The sequence below is a fragment of the Hippocampus bargibanti genome, linkage group LG08 (genome assembly GCF_051943395.1).
Source record: "Hippocampus bargibanti isolate YZ-2025 linkage group LG08, ASM5194339v1, whole genome shotgun sequence".
Lineage (NCBI taxonomy): Eukaryota > Metazoa > Chordata > Actinopteri > Syngnathiformes > Syngnathidae > Hippocampus > Hippocampus bargibanti.
This window is the reverse complement of record NC_142741.1, coordinates 3,322,408-3,338,676: the sequence shown is the minus strand read 5'-3', so window position 1 is coordinate 3,338,676 and position 16,269 is coordinate 3,322,408. Positions and strand designations below refer to the sequence as shown.

General features: G+C 34.5%; 1 protein-coding gene across 1 annotated transcript; it reads right to left on the bottom strand.

Annotated features, from left to right (window-relative positions):
- Nucleotides 1-13: 13 nt before the first annotated feature.
- Nucleotides 14-16,113, bottom strand: slc15a2 (solute carrier family 15 member 2). Its single transcript, XM_089003137.1, has 21 exons — nucleotides 15,900-16,113; nucleotides 14,978-15,065; nucleotides 14,575-14,716; nucleotides 13,463-13,555; nucleotides 13,254-13,353; nucleotides 11,178-11,346; nucleotides 9,737-9,819; nucleotides 9,550-9,633; nucleotides 7,112-7,201; nucleotides 6,993-7,037; nucleotides 6,795-6,827; nucleotides 6,467-6,555; nucleotides 5,601-5,682; nucleotides 5,341-5,466; nucleotides 3,922-4,086; nucleotides 3,781-3,827; nucleotides 3,593-3,700; nucleotides 2,235-2,334; nucleotides 2,009-2,152; nucleotides 1,832-1,936; nucleotides 14-616 (listed from the first exon to the last, which is right to left on the bottom strand). The coding sequence occupies exons 1-21, from the start codon at nucleotides 15,906-15,908 to the stop codon at nucleotides 386-388; spliced, it is 2,133 nt and encodes a 710-aa protein (XP_088859263.1). The 5' UTR covers nucleotides 15,909-16,113; the 3' UTR covers nucleotides 14-385.
- Nucleotides 16,114-16,269: the final 156 nt, after the last annotated feature.

The window sequence follows — 16,269 nt, the reverse complement described above, 5'->3', positions numbered from 1 at the left end:
CCCAAAAAAAAAAAAATCGTCCAAGAAAAAAGTCGCAAACCTAATGAGAATTTTTGTCAGAAAAGAAATGATAAATTAAAGTTGATGAAGTAAAACAATTGTTCAAGAAAAACTGTAAACTGATGATTTCATTTTTTTTTTCAAAAACTGTGCAAAATTCAAAGATTCTACATTGAAAAAAAACAGAATAAGTTGAAATGACAAACCATGACGGCAACGTTGTTCTTCCCCCCGAAAAATATCTGAGAAAAGAAGCATAAGTGACATAAAAACGTTTAAATGTGCGTAAAATCTACAGTTAGCCTTTGATGCTAACAATTCACATCAAGGGAATCTGATCAATTTAATCGTATGTCATTGTTAGCGCTTCCTTTAGCGTTAGCGTTTAAAGTCTAGTACTGGGCTCCAAGTCTCGCTTTTTCTTATCCGACTTGTCGGCGTATCCGTTGTAGTCGTCATCGGCGTCGTCGTCGCTGTTGTGTTGGCCGCCATTTTGATCCTTGGCGGCCATCTTGTCCAGGGACTGAACGTTGACGTACGTGTAGAAGTGCGCCATAACAGAGAACACGCCGCACACGGCTAGCAGCAGAGCCGCAAACAGCACAAACTCTTTCCACTGCAACGACACGGACGCATCTGGGTGTCATTCAATGTTTTTTATTTTTTATTTTTGGAAGGGGGGACCTGGAAAATCTTAAATGTACAGTAAATACAGACAATTGTATTTTAAACCCACAGAAAAACGTATCCAGTGACTGTAAGGCGACCTTGAGAGTTTTGAAAGGCACTTAGAAATCAAATGTATTCTTCTTCTCATTATTATTAGCTAGCTATTAGCTATCTATTAGCTGTCTAGCTGGCTTTCATGGTTCATTGTATGGTCTGCCATTTTGTTTCACGTCTCAAGTACTAATAGCTATCTATTCGCTGACGAACGGCTATCTATTCGCTGGCAAATGGCTAGCTATTCGCTGGCTAATAGTTATCAATAATTATGTAAGCTAATTGCTAACGTATCGTGCAAAAAGCCATAGATGTGCTAATAAAATTAGCATACTTTTTCCCTCAAAGTATGTGAGCTTATTGTTAACGTATAGTGCAAAAAGCCAGGGATGTGCTAATAAAATTAGCATATTTTTTTCCCTCAATAAAGTATGTTAGCTTATTGCTCACGTATAGTGCAAAAAGCCATAGATGTGCTAATAAAATTAGCATACCTTTTTCCCCTCAATAAAGTATGTTAGCTTATTGCTAACATATAGTGCAAAAAGCCATAGATGTGCTAATAAAATTAGCACACTTTTTTCCCTCAATAAAGTATGTTAGCTTATTGTTAACGTATAGTGCAAAAAGCCTGGGATGTGCTAATAAAATTAGCATATTTTTCCCTCAATAAAGTATGTTAGCTTATTGCTCACGTATAGTGCAAAAAGCCATAGATGTGCTAATAAAATTAGCATACCTTTTTCCCTCAATAAAGTATGTTAGCTTATTGTTCACGTATAGTACAAAAAGCCATAGATGTGCTAATAAAATTACACTTTTTTTTCCTCAATAAAGTATGTAAGCTAATTGCTAACGTTTAGTGCAAAAAGCCATAGATGTGCTAGTAAAATTAGCAGACTTTTTTTTCTTCAATAAAGTATGTTAGCTTATTGCTAACATATAGTGCAAAAAGCCATAGATGTGTTCATAAACTTAGCATACTTTTTTTTTCCTCAATAAAGTATGTAAGCTAATTGCTAACGTTTAGTGCAAAAAGCCATAGATGTGCTAATAAAATTAGCATACTGCTTGTTTTTCCTTACCCCTCCCCCCAAGTCAAAACTACCTGCTCAAGCCCCGCTCCCTCCGCTACGATCAAGACGATGACGTTCCCAAAGGCGACGGTGAGCAGCCAACCGGCCTGCAGGACCGACTTCATGTTGGCGGGGGCCTGCGTGAGTGGGACATTCGTTCGCTACTATTTGAAGACAGCTCGCTAGTTCAGGTCAAGACCCGGTCAAACCTGCGAGTAGGAGAACTCCAGGCCCGTGATGGAGAACATGACTTCGCCTGCCGTCATGAGGGCGTACTGAGGGATCTGCCATCCTACGTGAACGTTGTTAGCATGGACGTCCGCCATTTTGTGTGTCATAATCACACCGGACTCCTGCGAAGTTGGAGAAAAGGAAATATTTTATATCGTGAGAGTGGGATGAGGGCTGCTTCCTGACCAAGAGAGACAATCTGACCTCAAGGAGGACCACGGTGTAGGAGGCTCCGAAGTCAAGGAGACCGAGGTCCAGGTCTGGACAAGGTTTTGATTGTAAACTGCAGCTCACCTTGTTATACCTGACGCAATGGACACCATAGAGAAATAATAATAATAATAATAATAATAAATAATAATAATAATAATAATAATTTCATTTATAAGCGCTTTTCAAAACTATCAAGGTCATTTTACAGTCACAGGATAAGTTTTTCTGTGGGTGAGCAGCGGCAGCCACATGCGCCAGCGTTCACTCAACCCGGAATAACTCAAATAGATAGAAAGCTAGCTAGCGAGCTAATAGATATCCAATAGATAGCTAGCTAGCTGGATAAATAGCTAATAGCCAGCCAGCCAGTTAACAGATAGCCAGCTAACCAGCTACCTAGCTAATAGACAGCTAGCTAGCTAGCTAATAGATAGCTAATAGACAGCTAGCTAGCTGGATAGATAATAGATAGCCAGCTAATCAGCTAGCCAGCAAGCAGATAGCTAGCTAGCTGGATAGATAGCTAATATATCGGCAGCTACCCAGCTAGATATCTAACAGATAGCTAATAGATAGCCAGCTAAACAGCTAGCTAGCTAATAGATAGCTAATAGACAGCTAGCTATCTGGATTGATAGCTAATAGATAGCCAGCTAGTCAGCCAGATATCTAATAGATAGTTAATAGATAGCCAGCTAGCCAGCTAATAGATAGCGAGCTAGCTGGATAGATAGCTAATAGATTGGCAGCTAGCCAGCTAGATATCTAACAGATAGCTAATAGATAGCCAGCCAACCAGGCAGCTAGCTAATCGATAGTTAGCTAGCTGGATATATAGCTAATAGATAGCTCATATATGGCCAGCCAACTAGCCAGCTAGCCAACAGATAGCTAATAGATAGCCAGCTACCCAGATAGCTAATGGATAGGCAGCTAACTAGCTAGACAATTCGAAGAAAAAAAACAGAAAAATTATTTATATTAATTATTTAATTCATAATAATACATTGTATTTATAAGCACCTTTCAAAACTCTCAAGGTCACTTTACAGTCACAATATCAGTTTTTCTGCGGGTGAGCAGCGGCAGCCACATGGGCCAGCGTTTACTCAACCCGCAAGTAATTCAAATAGATAGAAAGCTAGCTAGATAGCTAACAGATAGCCAGCTAGATAGTTAGCGAACTAGCTAGATAGCCATATAGCAGCTAGTAAATAGCCAGCTACATAGCTAATAGATAGCCTAACGGTGGCAGGAGGAGGACCCACTTTTTTTTTGTGGGTCTACTCATAATCGATACTAGCAGCCATTTGTGTGAGGGACAGGAAGTGACATCACAGTCTACTCACACACCACGCTGGAGAGTTTTGTTGGCGGAGACGCTGTAATTGGCGTCGGCGTGGAAGGTCTCGTCGCCCACGGTGACGGTGGCCGCTTCCGACAGCGTGTTGATAAATCTGGGCGGAGCCACGCTCGATAAATTTTACCCGGAAACGACATGGCACACGATGATGCTAAACGTGTTTTTTTCTTTTACCTGAGAAAGGGGGCTCCTTCGTCATTTTTCTCAATGTGGTCATTCACCTGGATGACACACCAAAAGATTTCTTTGTTTTTTTTTTTAAAGTGGTCACATTAACGTGACTGTTTTTGTTCCCTCTGGTTGTCCAATGCTCACCAGCCTGCAGCCTATTCCGCTGCCGGAAGGGTGCAGGATGAGACTGTACGCCTCCTGCTGGCCAAAAGTGACACTGCAACGAGAGGTGGCCCCGTTGTAGTCGACCTCCAAGCTCACGTTGGCGTTTGGCGCCCCCAGTGGCAACTTCAGGTACTCGTCAGGATCCTGATACGAACAGGGAGTGCTTTTCATTAATTGTATTCATTTTGAGTTTATTTATTTATGATTTAAAGGTATTTTATTTATTTACTTATTTATTTCTTTTAATGTAATTATTTTTATTCATTCATTTTGTATTCATTTATTTCTTTGTTCATTTGTTTGTTTTTTATTCATTGATTTATTTATATTTATTTATTATTTAAAGTAGTTATTTATTTACTTATTTTTTCATGTAATTATTTTTATTCATTTATTTTGTATTCATTTGTTTCTTTATTCATTCGTTTGTTTTTTATTAATTTATTATTTAAAGTTTATTTATTCATTTATTCATTTATTTATTTATTTATTTGTTTTAATATAATTATTTTTATTCATTTCTTTTGTAATCATTTATTCATTCGTTTGTTTATTCATTTATTTATTCATATTTTTTTATTATTTAGTAATTTTATTTATTTACTTATGTATTTATTTATGTTTTAATGGAATTATTTTTATTCGTTTATTTTGTATTCATTTATTCATTCGTTTGTTTTTTTATTCATTTTGTTTATTTTTATTTATTTATTATTTAAAGTTATTTTATTTATTTACTTATTTATTTATTGATATTTTAATGTAATCATTTTTATTCATTTATTTTGTATTCATTTATTTCTTTATTCATTCATTTGTTTTTTTATTCATTTATTTATTTCTATTTATTTATTTATTTTGATTCATATATTTTTTAAAGTTATTTTATTTATTTACTTATTTATTTATTGATAATTTAACGTAATTATTTTTATTCATTTATTTTGTATTCATTCGTTTGTTTTTTATTCATTTATTTATTTCTATTTAGTCATTTATTTTGATTCATGTATTTATTTTTATTCATTCATTTATTGATTTATTATATTCATGATTTATTTTTTATATTAATTTAATACTTTTTTTTAATATTCATGTATTCATATTTATTCATTAATTTATATTTTATCGTTTATTTACATTTATGTATTCATATTTGCTTATTTGTACGTATGTATGTAGTTTTGAAAGGCACTTAGAAATAAAATGCTTTATTATTATGTATGTATGTATTTGTGTATTTATGTATTTATTTATTCATTCATTGATTGTAACAGAGTCATTTGTTGTTAAAGCGCTATATAAATGAATAAGTATTGTATTCATTCATTCATTCATTCATTCATTCATTCATTCATTCATTCATTCATTCGTTTGTTTATTTTTCCACAAGGCTACCTGTAGGTACACGAGTGGCTCTGGAAATGGCTGACTTTCAGGGAAGTGAAGGCGGACGTCCCCTGGGGCCAAGTTGAAGACCTGCAGCAGACACTGGCCTGCCGACGCTGGATTCACCACCGTTTTCTGCAACACGTAGCATAACCGCAGTCACTCGAGCTGCTAACTTCAACCGCTACCTCCCACCGAATGATATAATAACATCAATATTTTTCCATCCAACGATTGGTTGGCCAAAGCAACCTTTGTCGGTAACGCACCACCACGTTGATCTCCACCAGGGCTGCTGCACCAAACGCCAACGCCGCAAAAATCATCCCGGTGGCCATTTTTCGCAGCGGACTGAGGGGGGAAAACACAAATATAAATATTATTGTTCTCTACTGGCATAATAAATACATTCATACATACATACATACATAAATAAACAAACAAAAATAATTTCTTTTACTTCCTAAATAAAATAAAATAAAAATACATTTCATTTCAAGCACCTTTCAAAGCTCTCAAGGACACCTTACAGTCACACACAAGCATAGGTACTATAATAAATAAAATACAATCACAAATAGAATACAATAAATAAAATACAGTTAATAAATAATAATTAATTAATAATACATATAAATATATAATATAATGATATTATTATTATTTAAGATAATAATAACAACAAAAACAACAAATTTAAAATTTTTAAAATAAAAATTAAAATAAAAATTAAAGTAAAAGTAAAAGTACAAATACAAGTAAAAGTAAAAGTAAAAGTAAAAGTAAAAGTAAAATAAAAACTAAAACTAAAAACTAAAATTAAAATTAAAATTAAAATTAAAATTAAAATTAACAATAACAATAATAATAACATATAATATAAATATGATATGAATAATAATAATAAATAATAATAAATAAATAAATAAATAAATAAGCAAATAAGCAAATAAATACAGAAATAAGCAAACAAAAAATAAATACATACTTTCCTTTCCCTCCAGAATAAATAGATAAATAAATGAACAGATCAATAAATACATGATAGGGACTCACATAAATAGATCAATAAATAAACCATAATAGGAACTCGCTCAAATAAATAAATAAATAAATAACGACAAAAATCACTCACGTGATGTTGATCCTGCAGAAGCTAACCAGCGGATATATGAACAGGTCGAACACGGGCACAAACACCAGAATCAATAGCGCGTTCAGTGTCTAGCGGGGAAGGGGGATAAAAACATGCACATTAGATACAAGTCTGTCATTTTTTGGGGGGCGGCCATTTTTTTTTAATTCAGCCCTCAAAGCTAGCTTCGCTTAGCCACATCCAATTTGGTCGACATGAGTAGATTCTCCAACACTGACAACACAATTCACCAACATTGAATTTCCACATTTCAAACTTAACGTATTTTGTCAAATTTCTTCCCCAGGAGGCGCAAGTGAGTCCATACCTGCATTTGATCAGGTTTGATGGAGAAAGCACCCTGTCACACAGTACAAATGGAAACCAATAAAGGATTAAACTTTAACTTGGAAAAAAATCTATCCGGAATTGTCAAGTAGATGATCCATTTGGCTCGTAAAATAAAAGTTATAACAGACAATGATGACATTTGAAAAGAACCATAAAAGAAAAGCTACAAACGTACAAAGGACATGTTCATCCTGGTGGCCTGCAAAGTCCAGCGCGAACCCTGAAATCAAACGACGCAGTGTTAGCATTGTTAGCCTCTTTACGTCAACTCAACAACAAGTCAGCTTCCGGGACCTGTTGATCGAAGAGAGCCCAGAACATGGGCAGGGGGATGTAAAGAAGCAGCACCCGCAGAACCATCTTGATCTCCGTGATCAGACGCTTCTGTTGACACACAAACAAAAAATAAATCAATAAACAAACAAGCAAACAAACAAACACACAAATACACAAATGAACGAATAAATACATACATATATAACTACAAAAGTAAATGAGTAAATACATGAATAGATAAATAAACAGTCACATAAAAAATAAAACAAACAAACAAGCAAACAAACAAACGAGCAACCCAACAAACAAACAAATAAATACACAAATAAATAAATGAATGAATAAATACATCAGTAAATACAAAAGTAAATGAGTAAATACATGAATAGATAAATAAACAGTCACATAAAAAATAAAACAAACAAACAAGCAAACAAACAAACGAGCAACCCAACAAACAAACAAATAAATACACAAATAAATAAATGAATGAATAAATACATCAATAAATACAAAAGTAAATGAGTAAATACATGAATAGATAAATGAGCAGTCACATAAAAAAGAAATAAAACAAACAAGCAAACAAACAAGCAAACCAACAAACAAACAAATACATACACAAATACATAAATGAATGAATAAATACATCGATAAATACAAAAGTAAATGAGTAAATACATGAATAGATAAATGAGCAGTCACATAAAAAAGAAAACAAACAAACAAGCAAACAAACAAACGAGCAACCCAACAAACAAACAAATAAATACACAAATACATAAATGAATGAATAAATACATACATATATAAATACAAAAGTAAATGAGTAAATACATGAATAGATAAATAAACAGTCACATAAAAAATAAAACAAACAAACAAGCAAACAAACGAGCAACCCAACAAACAAACAAATAAATACACAAATAAATAAATGAATGAATAAATAAATCAATAAATACAAAAGTAAATGAGTAAATACATGAATAGATAACTAAACAGTCAAATAAAAAACAAACAAACAAACAAACGAGCAACCCAACAAACAAACAAATAAATACGCAAATAAATAAATGAATGAATAAATACATCAATAAATACAAAAGTAAATGAGTAAATACATGCATAGATAAATGAGCAGTCACATAAAAAAGAAATAAAACAAACAAGCAAACAAACAAACAAGCAAACCAACAAACAAACAAATAAATAAATGAATGAATAAATACATAGATAAATACAAAAGTAAATGAGTAAATACACGAATAGATAAATAAACAGTCAAATAAAAAACAAACAAACAAACCAAATAAATACACAAATAAATGAATAAATACATACATAAATACAAAAGTAAATGAGTAAATACATGCATAGATGAATAAACAGTCACATAAAAAAGAAATAAAACAAACACATAAATAAGCAAATAAATGAACACGTAAACTAATAAACAAGCAAGCAAACACATAAATAAATAAGTCAATAAGTAAATAAATGTATTGATAAATAAACAATCGCATAAATTTAAAAAAACGAACAAATAAAGACATTAATACCAAAATAAATTAATACACAAATAAAAAAGTAAACAGATAAATACACGATTAAAACAAATAAGTAAATAAAAAAGTAAATAAGTAAATTAATGAATAGATACATTGAATAGACCAATAAATAAATATGTAAATAAATAAATAAAGGTGAGCTATGACATAATCACTTTCAGCAAGTCATCTATCTATATATATATATATATATATATATATATATGCAAAATAAATTATATTAAATTATAAATTATATATTAAATTTTATAATATATATATATATATATATATATATATATAATTATATATATATATATATATATATATATATATATATATATATATATAAATTATATATATATATATATATTTATTTATTAAATTATATATATATATATTTTTTTTTATTAAATTATATATATATATATATATATATATATATATATATATATATATATATATATGTGTATGAAAAATGTGTATAAAACAAAGTACAGATGACGTGTAATGCAATATATTATAATATATAAAAAAAGGGGAGAAAAAATATATATAAAAAAAAAATATATATATATATATATATATATATTTTTTTTTTTTCCCCCTTTTTTATATATTATAATATATTACATTACACGTCATCTGTACTTTTTTTATACACATTTTTCATACACACACACACACACACACACACACACACACACACACACACACACACACACATATATATATATATATATATATATATATATATATATATATATATATATATATATATATATATATATATATATATATATATATATATATATATATATGTATATATATATTTTTTTCTCCCTGTTTTTTCTTTTAACTAACTAGCAACTTCAGCAGTTAGCATGAATGAGCGAAACACCATACCGAGTACTTGTCCTCAGCCCAGTCCAGCCAGTGCCTTCTCCTGGATTCGTATCTGGATCTCCTCCAGCGGTTCTTGATGGCAAACTGCAAGTGAAGTTTAAAAATAAATCAATAAAAATAAATCACATCCTTACTTAACAACAAATTGGGGATGATCATGGAGAATACAAAGTGTTTGACGACTCACTCCGATGCAGTTGCAGACCTCCAACAAAATGTTGCCCTGTGGAGGATTTCGCCGGTAGAGGCTGCTACCAAAGATGAATACGGCTGTACACCGCCAACCCCCACAAAGAAACAAAAAAAAAACACACACATTTCAAAGTTAAAGCAATAATTGCGTTGCTGCTCCCATATTTAAGTTAACTATCTATCTAACTATCTATTGGCTATCGATTAACTATCCATTAGCTAGCTAGCTTCCTATCTACTTGAGTTACTTCCGGATTGAGTGAACGTTGGCGTGTATGGCTGCCGCTGCTCACCCACAGAAAAACTTATCATGTGACTGTAAAGTGACCGTGAGAGTTTTGAAAAGCGCTTAGAAATAAAATGTATTATTATTATCAAACAAAACACAAAGACAATGTTGTATTTAAAACAACTTCAGTTTAGCATGATGCTAACCTATCATGGAAAAGGCCACAGGCGAGCTAAACGGATAGCATGTGGCTTATCATCCTCTTGATCAGCAAATATTTGAAAAGTGATGGCACGAAACAATATTGACCGGCATACAAACCTTATCTGCTGCGAAGAACAATTCATATTAGCGTAACTGGCTAGGTGCACATTCTAAAGTTGATATTTCGCGATAAGCTTTAAGTTTAAGACAACCAAAAGATGAAATGTGGGCTTCATTTGGGTCCTGCATGTTTTTATTTCATTGGGTAAAAATATATGAAAATAACAGTGTAATGATCTGGCCTTAAATTTGGTGAGAAATGTATAATAATAATAACAACGATAAAGCGTGTTCTACCGGAAACAAATTCCTACATATTGGCAATATATATATATATATAAATATATATAATAAGAAGGCTACGTTCCTATATCAAGTATTTAATGCTGATGAAAAGAAGGCCACGTTCCTCATCAAGTGTTTAATGCTGATGAAACCGGCCACTCCATACCATCAAGCTATCAACGACCATCACAAAGGTAAATAAAACGACTTTATTATACAGTACAGTTTATTTCTTTAATTATAATAACATAGCACATTTATTATACATAAAATAAGGTATATTTTGTGTAGTTTTAAGGCTTAGAAAGTAGAAAATTGTGTTTTATGGCGACCTGGGAACGGATTATTCTCATTTTAATGGTTTCCTATGGGGAATTAATTTTTGGGATACACATTTTTCGCCTTACACAATCTGTCCGGGAACCAATTAAGTTCGTAAGCCAAGGTATCATTGTAATTGGATTTGTTTGTTCTTGTCTATACTATGAACAGCCACAAGGGGGCCACAGACTTTTTTTAGTTTGCCGAAATCGCTAACGATCATCCGTTTGGCAGCCATCATGTCAAAAACAACTCAAGATGAAAACATTTCTGCTTTAATTTCACATGGACAAAATAAAATGATATTGCTGAGTGGATTCATGGAACGCTTGCTTACCCAATGCCACCATCATGAGAGCGGCGGGTACACCAAAAGCCAAAGCGTAGCAGTCGCCGCCAAAACACTGCACGTCTCCTCTGAGGATAGGCGTGATGATGGTGGACAAGAGGCTACCGGCGTTGATTGCCATGTAGAAAATGGAGAAGAATTTCATTCTTTCCTTGGCCTGAAAATAAATTAAAACAAATAAACTAAATGATAAAAGTTGTCACCTAGATAGCTCTATAGCTAATAGCTATCTAGCTAGATAGTTAGTTAGCTAATACACTGAATGCCACTATCAAACAGCACTAGAAAGCTAGCTAGCCAGCTAGTAGATAGCTAATAGATAGCCAACAGATAGCTAGCCAAATAGCTAGCCACTTAGATAGCTATATAGCTAATAGATAGTTAGCTTGGTAGTTAGTTAACTAATACACTGCCACTATCAAATACACAGATAGCTAATAGATAGCTAGCTAGATAGTTAGTTAGCTAATACACTGAATGCCACTATCAAACAGCGCTAGAAAGCTAGCTAGCCAGCTAGTAGATAGCTAATAGATAGCCAACAGATAGCTAGCCAAATAGCTAGCCACTTAGATAGCTATATAGCTAATAGATAGTTAGCTTGGTAGTTAGTTAACTAATACACTGCCACTATTAAATACACAGATAGCTAATAGATAGCTAGCTAGATAGTTAGTTAGCTAATACACTGAATGCCACTATCAAACAGCGCTAGAAAGGTAGCTAGCCAGATAGTAGATAGCTAATAGATAGCCAACAGATAGCTAGCCAAATAGCTAGCCACTTAGATAGCTATATAGCTAATAGATAGTTAGCTTGGTAGTTAGTTAACTAATACACTGCCACTATCAAATACACAGATAGCTAATAGATAGCTAGCTAGATAGCTAACCATTTTGATAGCTATTTAGCTAATAGATAGTTAGCTCGATAGCTACTTAGCTAATACACTGAATGCCACTATTAAATACACAGATAGCCAACAGATAGCTAGCTAGATAGCTAGCCACTTAGATAGCTATATAGCTGCTAACTAGTTAGTTAATACACTGAATGTAACTAAAAAAATAATAAAAATAAATCTATAATAATATGCTATAATGCTATATAGCTAGCTATATATTAACTAGCTAGCTATATAGCTAATAGATAGTTAACTAGAGAGTTACCTAATACAGTGAAAGTCACTATTAAATACACATAGCTAATAATAATAATAATATTAATAATAATAATAATAATAATAATAATAATAATAATAATAATAATAATAATAATAATAATAATAATAAATTTCATTTATAAGCGTCTTTCAAATCTCTCAAGGTCACTTTACAGTCACAGGATAAGTTTTTCTGTGGGTGAGCAGCGGCAGCCACACTAAACCCAGAAGTAACTCAAATAGATAGAAAGCTAGCCAGCTAGCTAATAGACAGTCAATAGATAGCCAGCCAACAGTGGAAATACACCCAGACTGGGTGGCAAAATATCGCCTAATAATAATAATAATAATAATAATAATAATAATCCATTTCATTTCTAAGCACCTTTCATAACTCTCAAGGTCACTTTACAGTAACGGGACAAATTTTTCTGTCGGTGAGCAGCGGCAGCCATACGCGCCAGCGTTCACTCAACCCGGAAGCAACTCAAATAGAAAACGATCTAGCTATTAGCTAGCTAGATCGTTTTCTATCTATTTGAGTTACTAGATGGCTAACTAGCAGGCTAAATAGCTGATAGATAGCAAATGTTATTTTAATGTCATTAAAACCAACCTCATTGCTAATATTACTAACTTTGCTTATGTCACAATAATCAAAATCCTTTTACTGGGACTTTTTGGGGGATGACGGAAATACGAATACATTTCGAATAAAAATCTCAGACAATGAGCAAAGTGAAGGATACAAAAACTCCAACGGCAGTGAATGAGTTACAAGTAGCACACTTTATCATCAGCCTTGGTGAAGCAGCATGTGACTCATTCCCCCCCGCCCCTAAACTCCTACTCCATGTTTGTGATGACAAGGTAAACTCCTTCTGTCCAATTTGTCCACTCACATGTTTGTCCTGGAACTGGTCGCCCCCAAAAGCGGCAACGCAGGGCTTGATCCCGCCGGTTCCGAAGGCAATTAGAATCAAACCCACCATAGACAGAGCGCTACAATACACACACACACACACACACACACACACACACACACACACACACACTTGTCAATCAATATTGATCGAGCGCCTCAGTCCGATTGAACGATGATCACCCGTACATGTGCACGGTGATGCTTCCCACAGTAGGAATGGCACCGATTGACTTGATCACATGACCCAGGACGTAAACCACGGATAGGTAGATGATGGTCCTAAAAGTGGGGGGGTGAAGTGGATGTGTGTTTGGATGACATCCACAGCATACAAAAAAAAGACAAGTTGCGTCCATAATTTGTAAAATCACTTCTACTGAGCGCATTTTACAAAGATTCCAACGCATATAGCTATATTTTACGTTTTAAAACTAGCGCTGAATATTGAGGAAGTCTTGTTTTCGAGTTGATGACAATCCCGGAGTGACGTCACGGAGGGAAGGCCCCTGAATGAGAAAGCGAAACACAATGCATTTTGAGTACTTTTTTTTGTCTGAAAACACTGTGTTGATGGCGTAAATAGAAGGAAAACTACATAAATAATCCTTTAAAGGACAACCGACACCATTTTTAAAGTGCGCTAATTGAGCTGCGAATTGGGCATTTTCAGAAAGTCCCACCCCCAGCTCGTGACGCCACGCCAAGATGTCTTGCATTGCTGGAGAATCAAAACAATGGCTTCAGATTCGGAGAATATGCATTCTTGTATATGATTCAAATAGTTACGATTCAAATAATTCTGAAGAGCAAAGCACATGTTTGCAATCGATTAAATAATTTATTTCGTGCCATTTTGAGGCAACGTTGGGGGGAAATGTCTCACCCAAAAAGAGGCACAAAATGGCCACAGAGTTGTTGTGAGGAATGAATCAGCCCGTTTCCACAGGCTGATAAATTCCTTCCATGGAGCTTGGACACCCTCTTCTGGCAGCTTTTGGGTGCAACACGAGGTTTTCAGACCAAACAAGTACAGCAAAATACATTGACGTGTTGGAAGGACTGCTACAATGTGTCTTTTTTTTTCGGTCAGGGGTGTTCCTTTAGTGACGTCACGTACGGACTCGTCACCAACACAAAAACAAGACTTTCTGAATATTCAGCGCAAGTCTTAAAACGTAAAATATAGCTATATGCGGTGGAATCTTATTAAAATACGCTCAGTAGAAGTCATTTGAAGCCATTTTACAAATTATGGACACAACGCTTCGATTGTCCTTTCAGTACGCGTCGGGACTGACTTATACTTGCCGAGCCAGGTGTCGGCAATGATGGCACCCAGGACGGGCGTGAAGTAGCACAGGCTGGTGAAGGCGTGGTACACGGCCGTGGAAAGGTCATGGTCCCAACCCAGGTACGTCAAAAAGTATAACGTCAACACCGCTGAATGCCACAAACACACAAAGTTAACAACAATTGGCAAAGTGAGAGACTGTGGAGCACCAAAGTGAAGGCCGAAGCATAACGCGGCAGTAAACTGGAGAATGTGGAGAGGCCAAACTGGAGATTGTCTAGCACAAAGCAGCAACATTCCAATGTGTGGCAAACAAAATGGAGGAGGGGGAGCTGCCGTGTGATGACTGGAGTAAAAGAGTGCGCTTTATTATTTTTATTTATTTGTTTTTATGCTTCTCTATGAGTTACCTCTCATGCCATAGTAGGAAAAACGCTCGCAGAACTCGTTGACGACGATGAAGCAGATGCTGACTGGGTAGTTTGTCCCACATAGTTTCTAAAAAGACACACAATGATCAGATTTTAGGCTCTCGAACATCCCATTTAAAAATGTATATGTATTTTTATATTCATGTTTTTAAAATCCATTTCAAGAGAGAGTCCTAGTTGGTACATAATAATCATTTCCTCACGACGCGTTTGGCTAGCTTGAAACGGAAGTAAAATGAGACGAGGGTTCATGAATTGGGGGTTGGGGTCCTTTCAGGGCAGCCGTGTGTTGCATCATCTCAGTGCACAGTCCAATTTCTAGGATGACACGTAAACGCACCACCAAGAATGAGGCGAAAACTCAAATCCTGAGTGGTGGCATGTGAGCCGTTCAATTGAAGAAGGTTGAGTAGGAATTTTCTGAGAAAAGTTTGTCAACAAAGCACGGGCTTGTCAGTCAAACGTCCGCGTGCTTTATTTTGGGAACATTCTGCCTATTTCACATTGGAAAAAAATACTAATTAATGTTACGCCTTAATGTGTGAAGCCATAATAACAAGGTTGATATGTGACGTAGACACACTCGCCGACTCCACCAACGACTTGAAATTTAAATACAGCAATGCGTAAACCAAAGCCGCTGACTGTTTTTTTTCCCGTTCGAATTGATACCAAACAGCCATTTTATCTACAAAAGACAACATTATCGTCGTAACATGACTTACAAACTTAAATGGTTGTTGTTTCGTGTGGGGGAGACGGGACTCATTCAAGTGACGTGGAGTTCTAGTACTGATCGACCGAGTGGGAATTTTCATTGACAAGAAGTGAAGCAAAGCCAACCCGAGTTGTATTTTTTTTTTCGTTTACCTAAAAAAAACACGAAATAAAGTTAATTTACCTTAGTCATGTTGGCGGCCGCGTGTGTGGAGTCGGTGCAGAGTAAGACCCCCCCCCTCCTAAAAATAGAGAACACCCACTAAGTCAGCCTCGTTTCTTTTCCTCCTCCTTCTTAATTTATGCTTTTTAAAGCCCACCTCCGGCTATCTATCACCACAATAAAGTGGTCATATAATGACGTCAAGTCTTGATTGACAAGTTAAACAAGCGTCTAAATTCTGTTTCCTTCTGTTGATGTTTGCTTTTAAAGTGACTTAAAGTTAAAAGTCTAGATCACGTGACAAAAACAGTCTGGGCGAATATGTGCGCATGCGCGTGCGTCAGGCTACCGAAATGAGGTACACACACACAAAGAAACAAACAAATCAATA

Excerpts from the sequence above, each read along its gene's own strand:
- slc15a2 (XM_089003137.1), bottom strand. Across the intron at positions 9,634-9,736 it reads AGGTCTGCAACTGCATCGGA|TTTGCCATCAAGAACCGCTG; the intron begins GTGAGTCGTCAA and ends CTTCACTTGCAG. Across the intron at positions 1,937-2,008 it reads TGGAGTTCTCCTACTCGCAG|GCCCCCGCCAACATGAAGTC; the intron begins GTTTGACCGGGT and ends CCACTCACGCAG.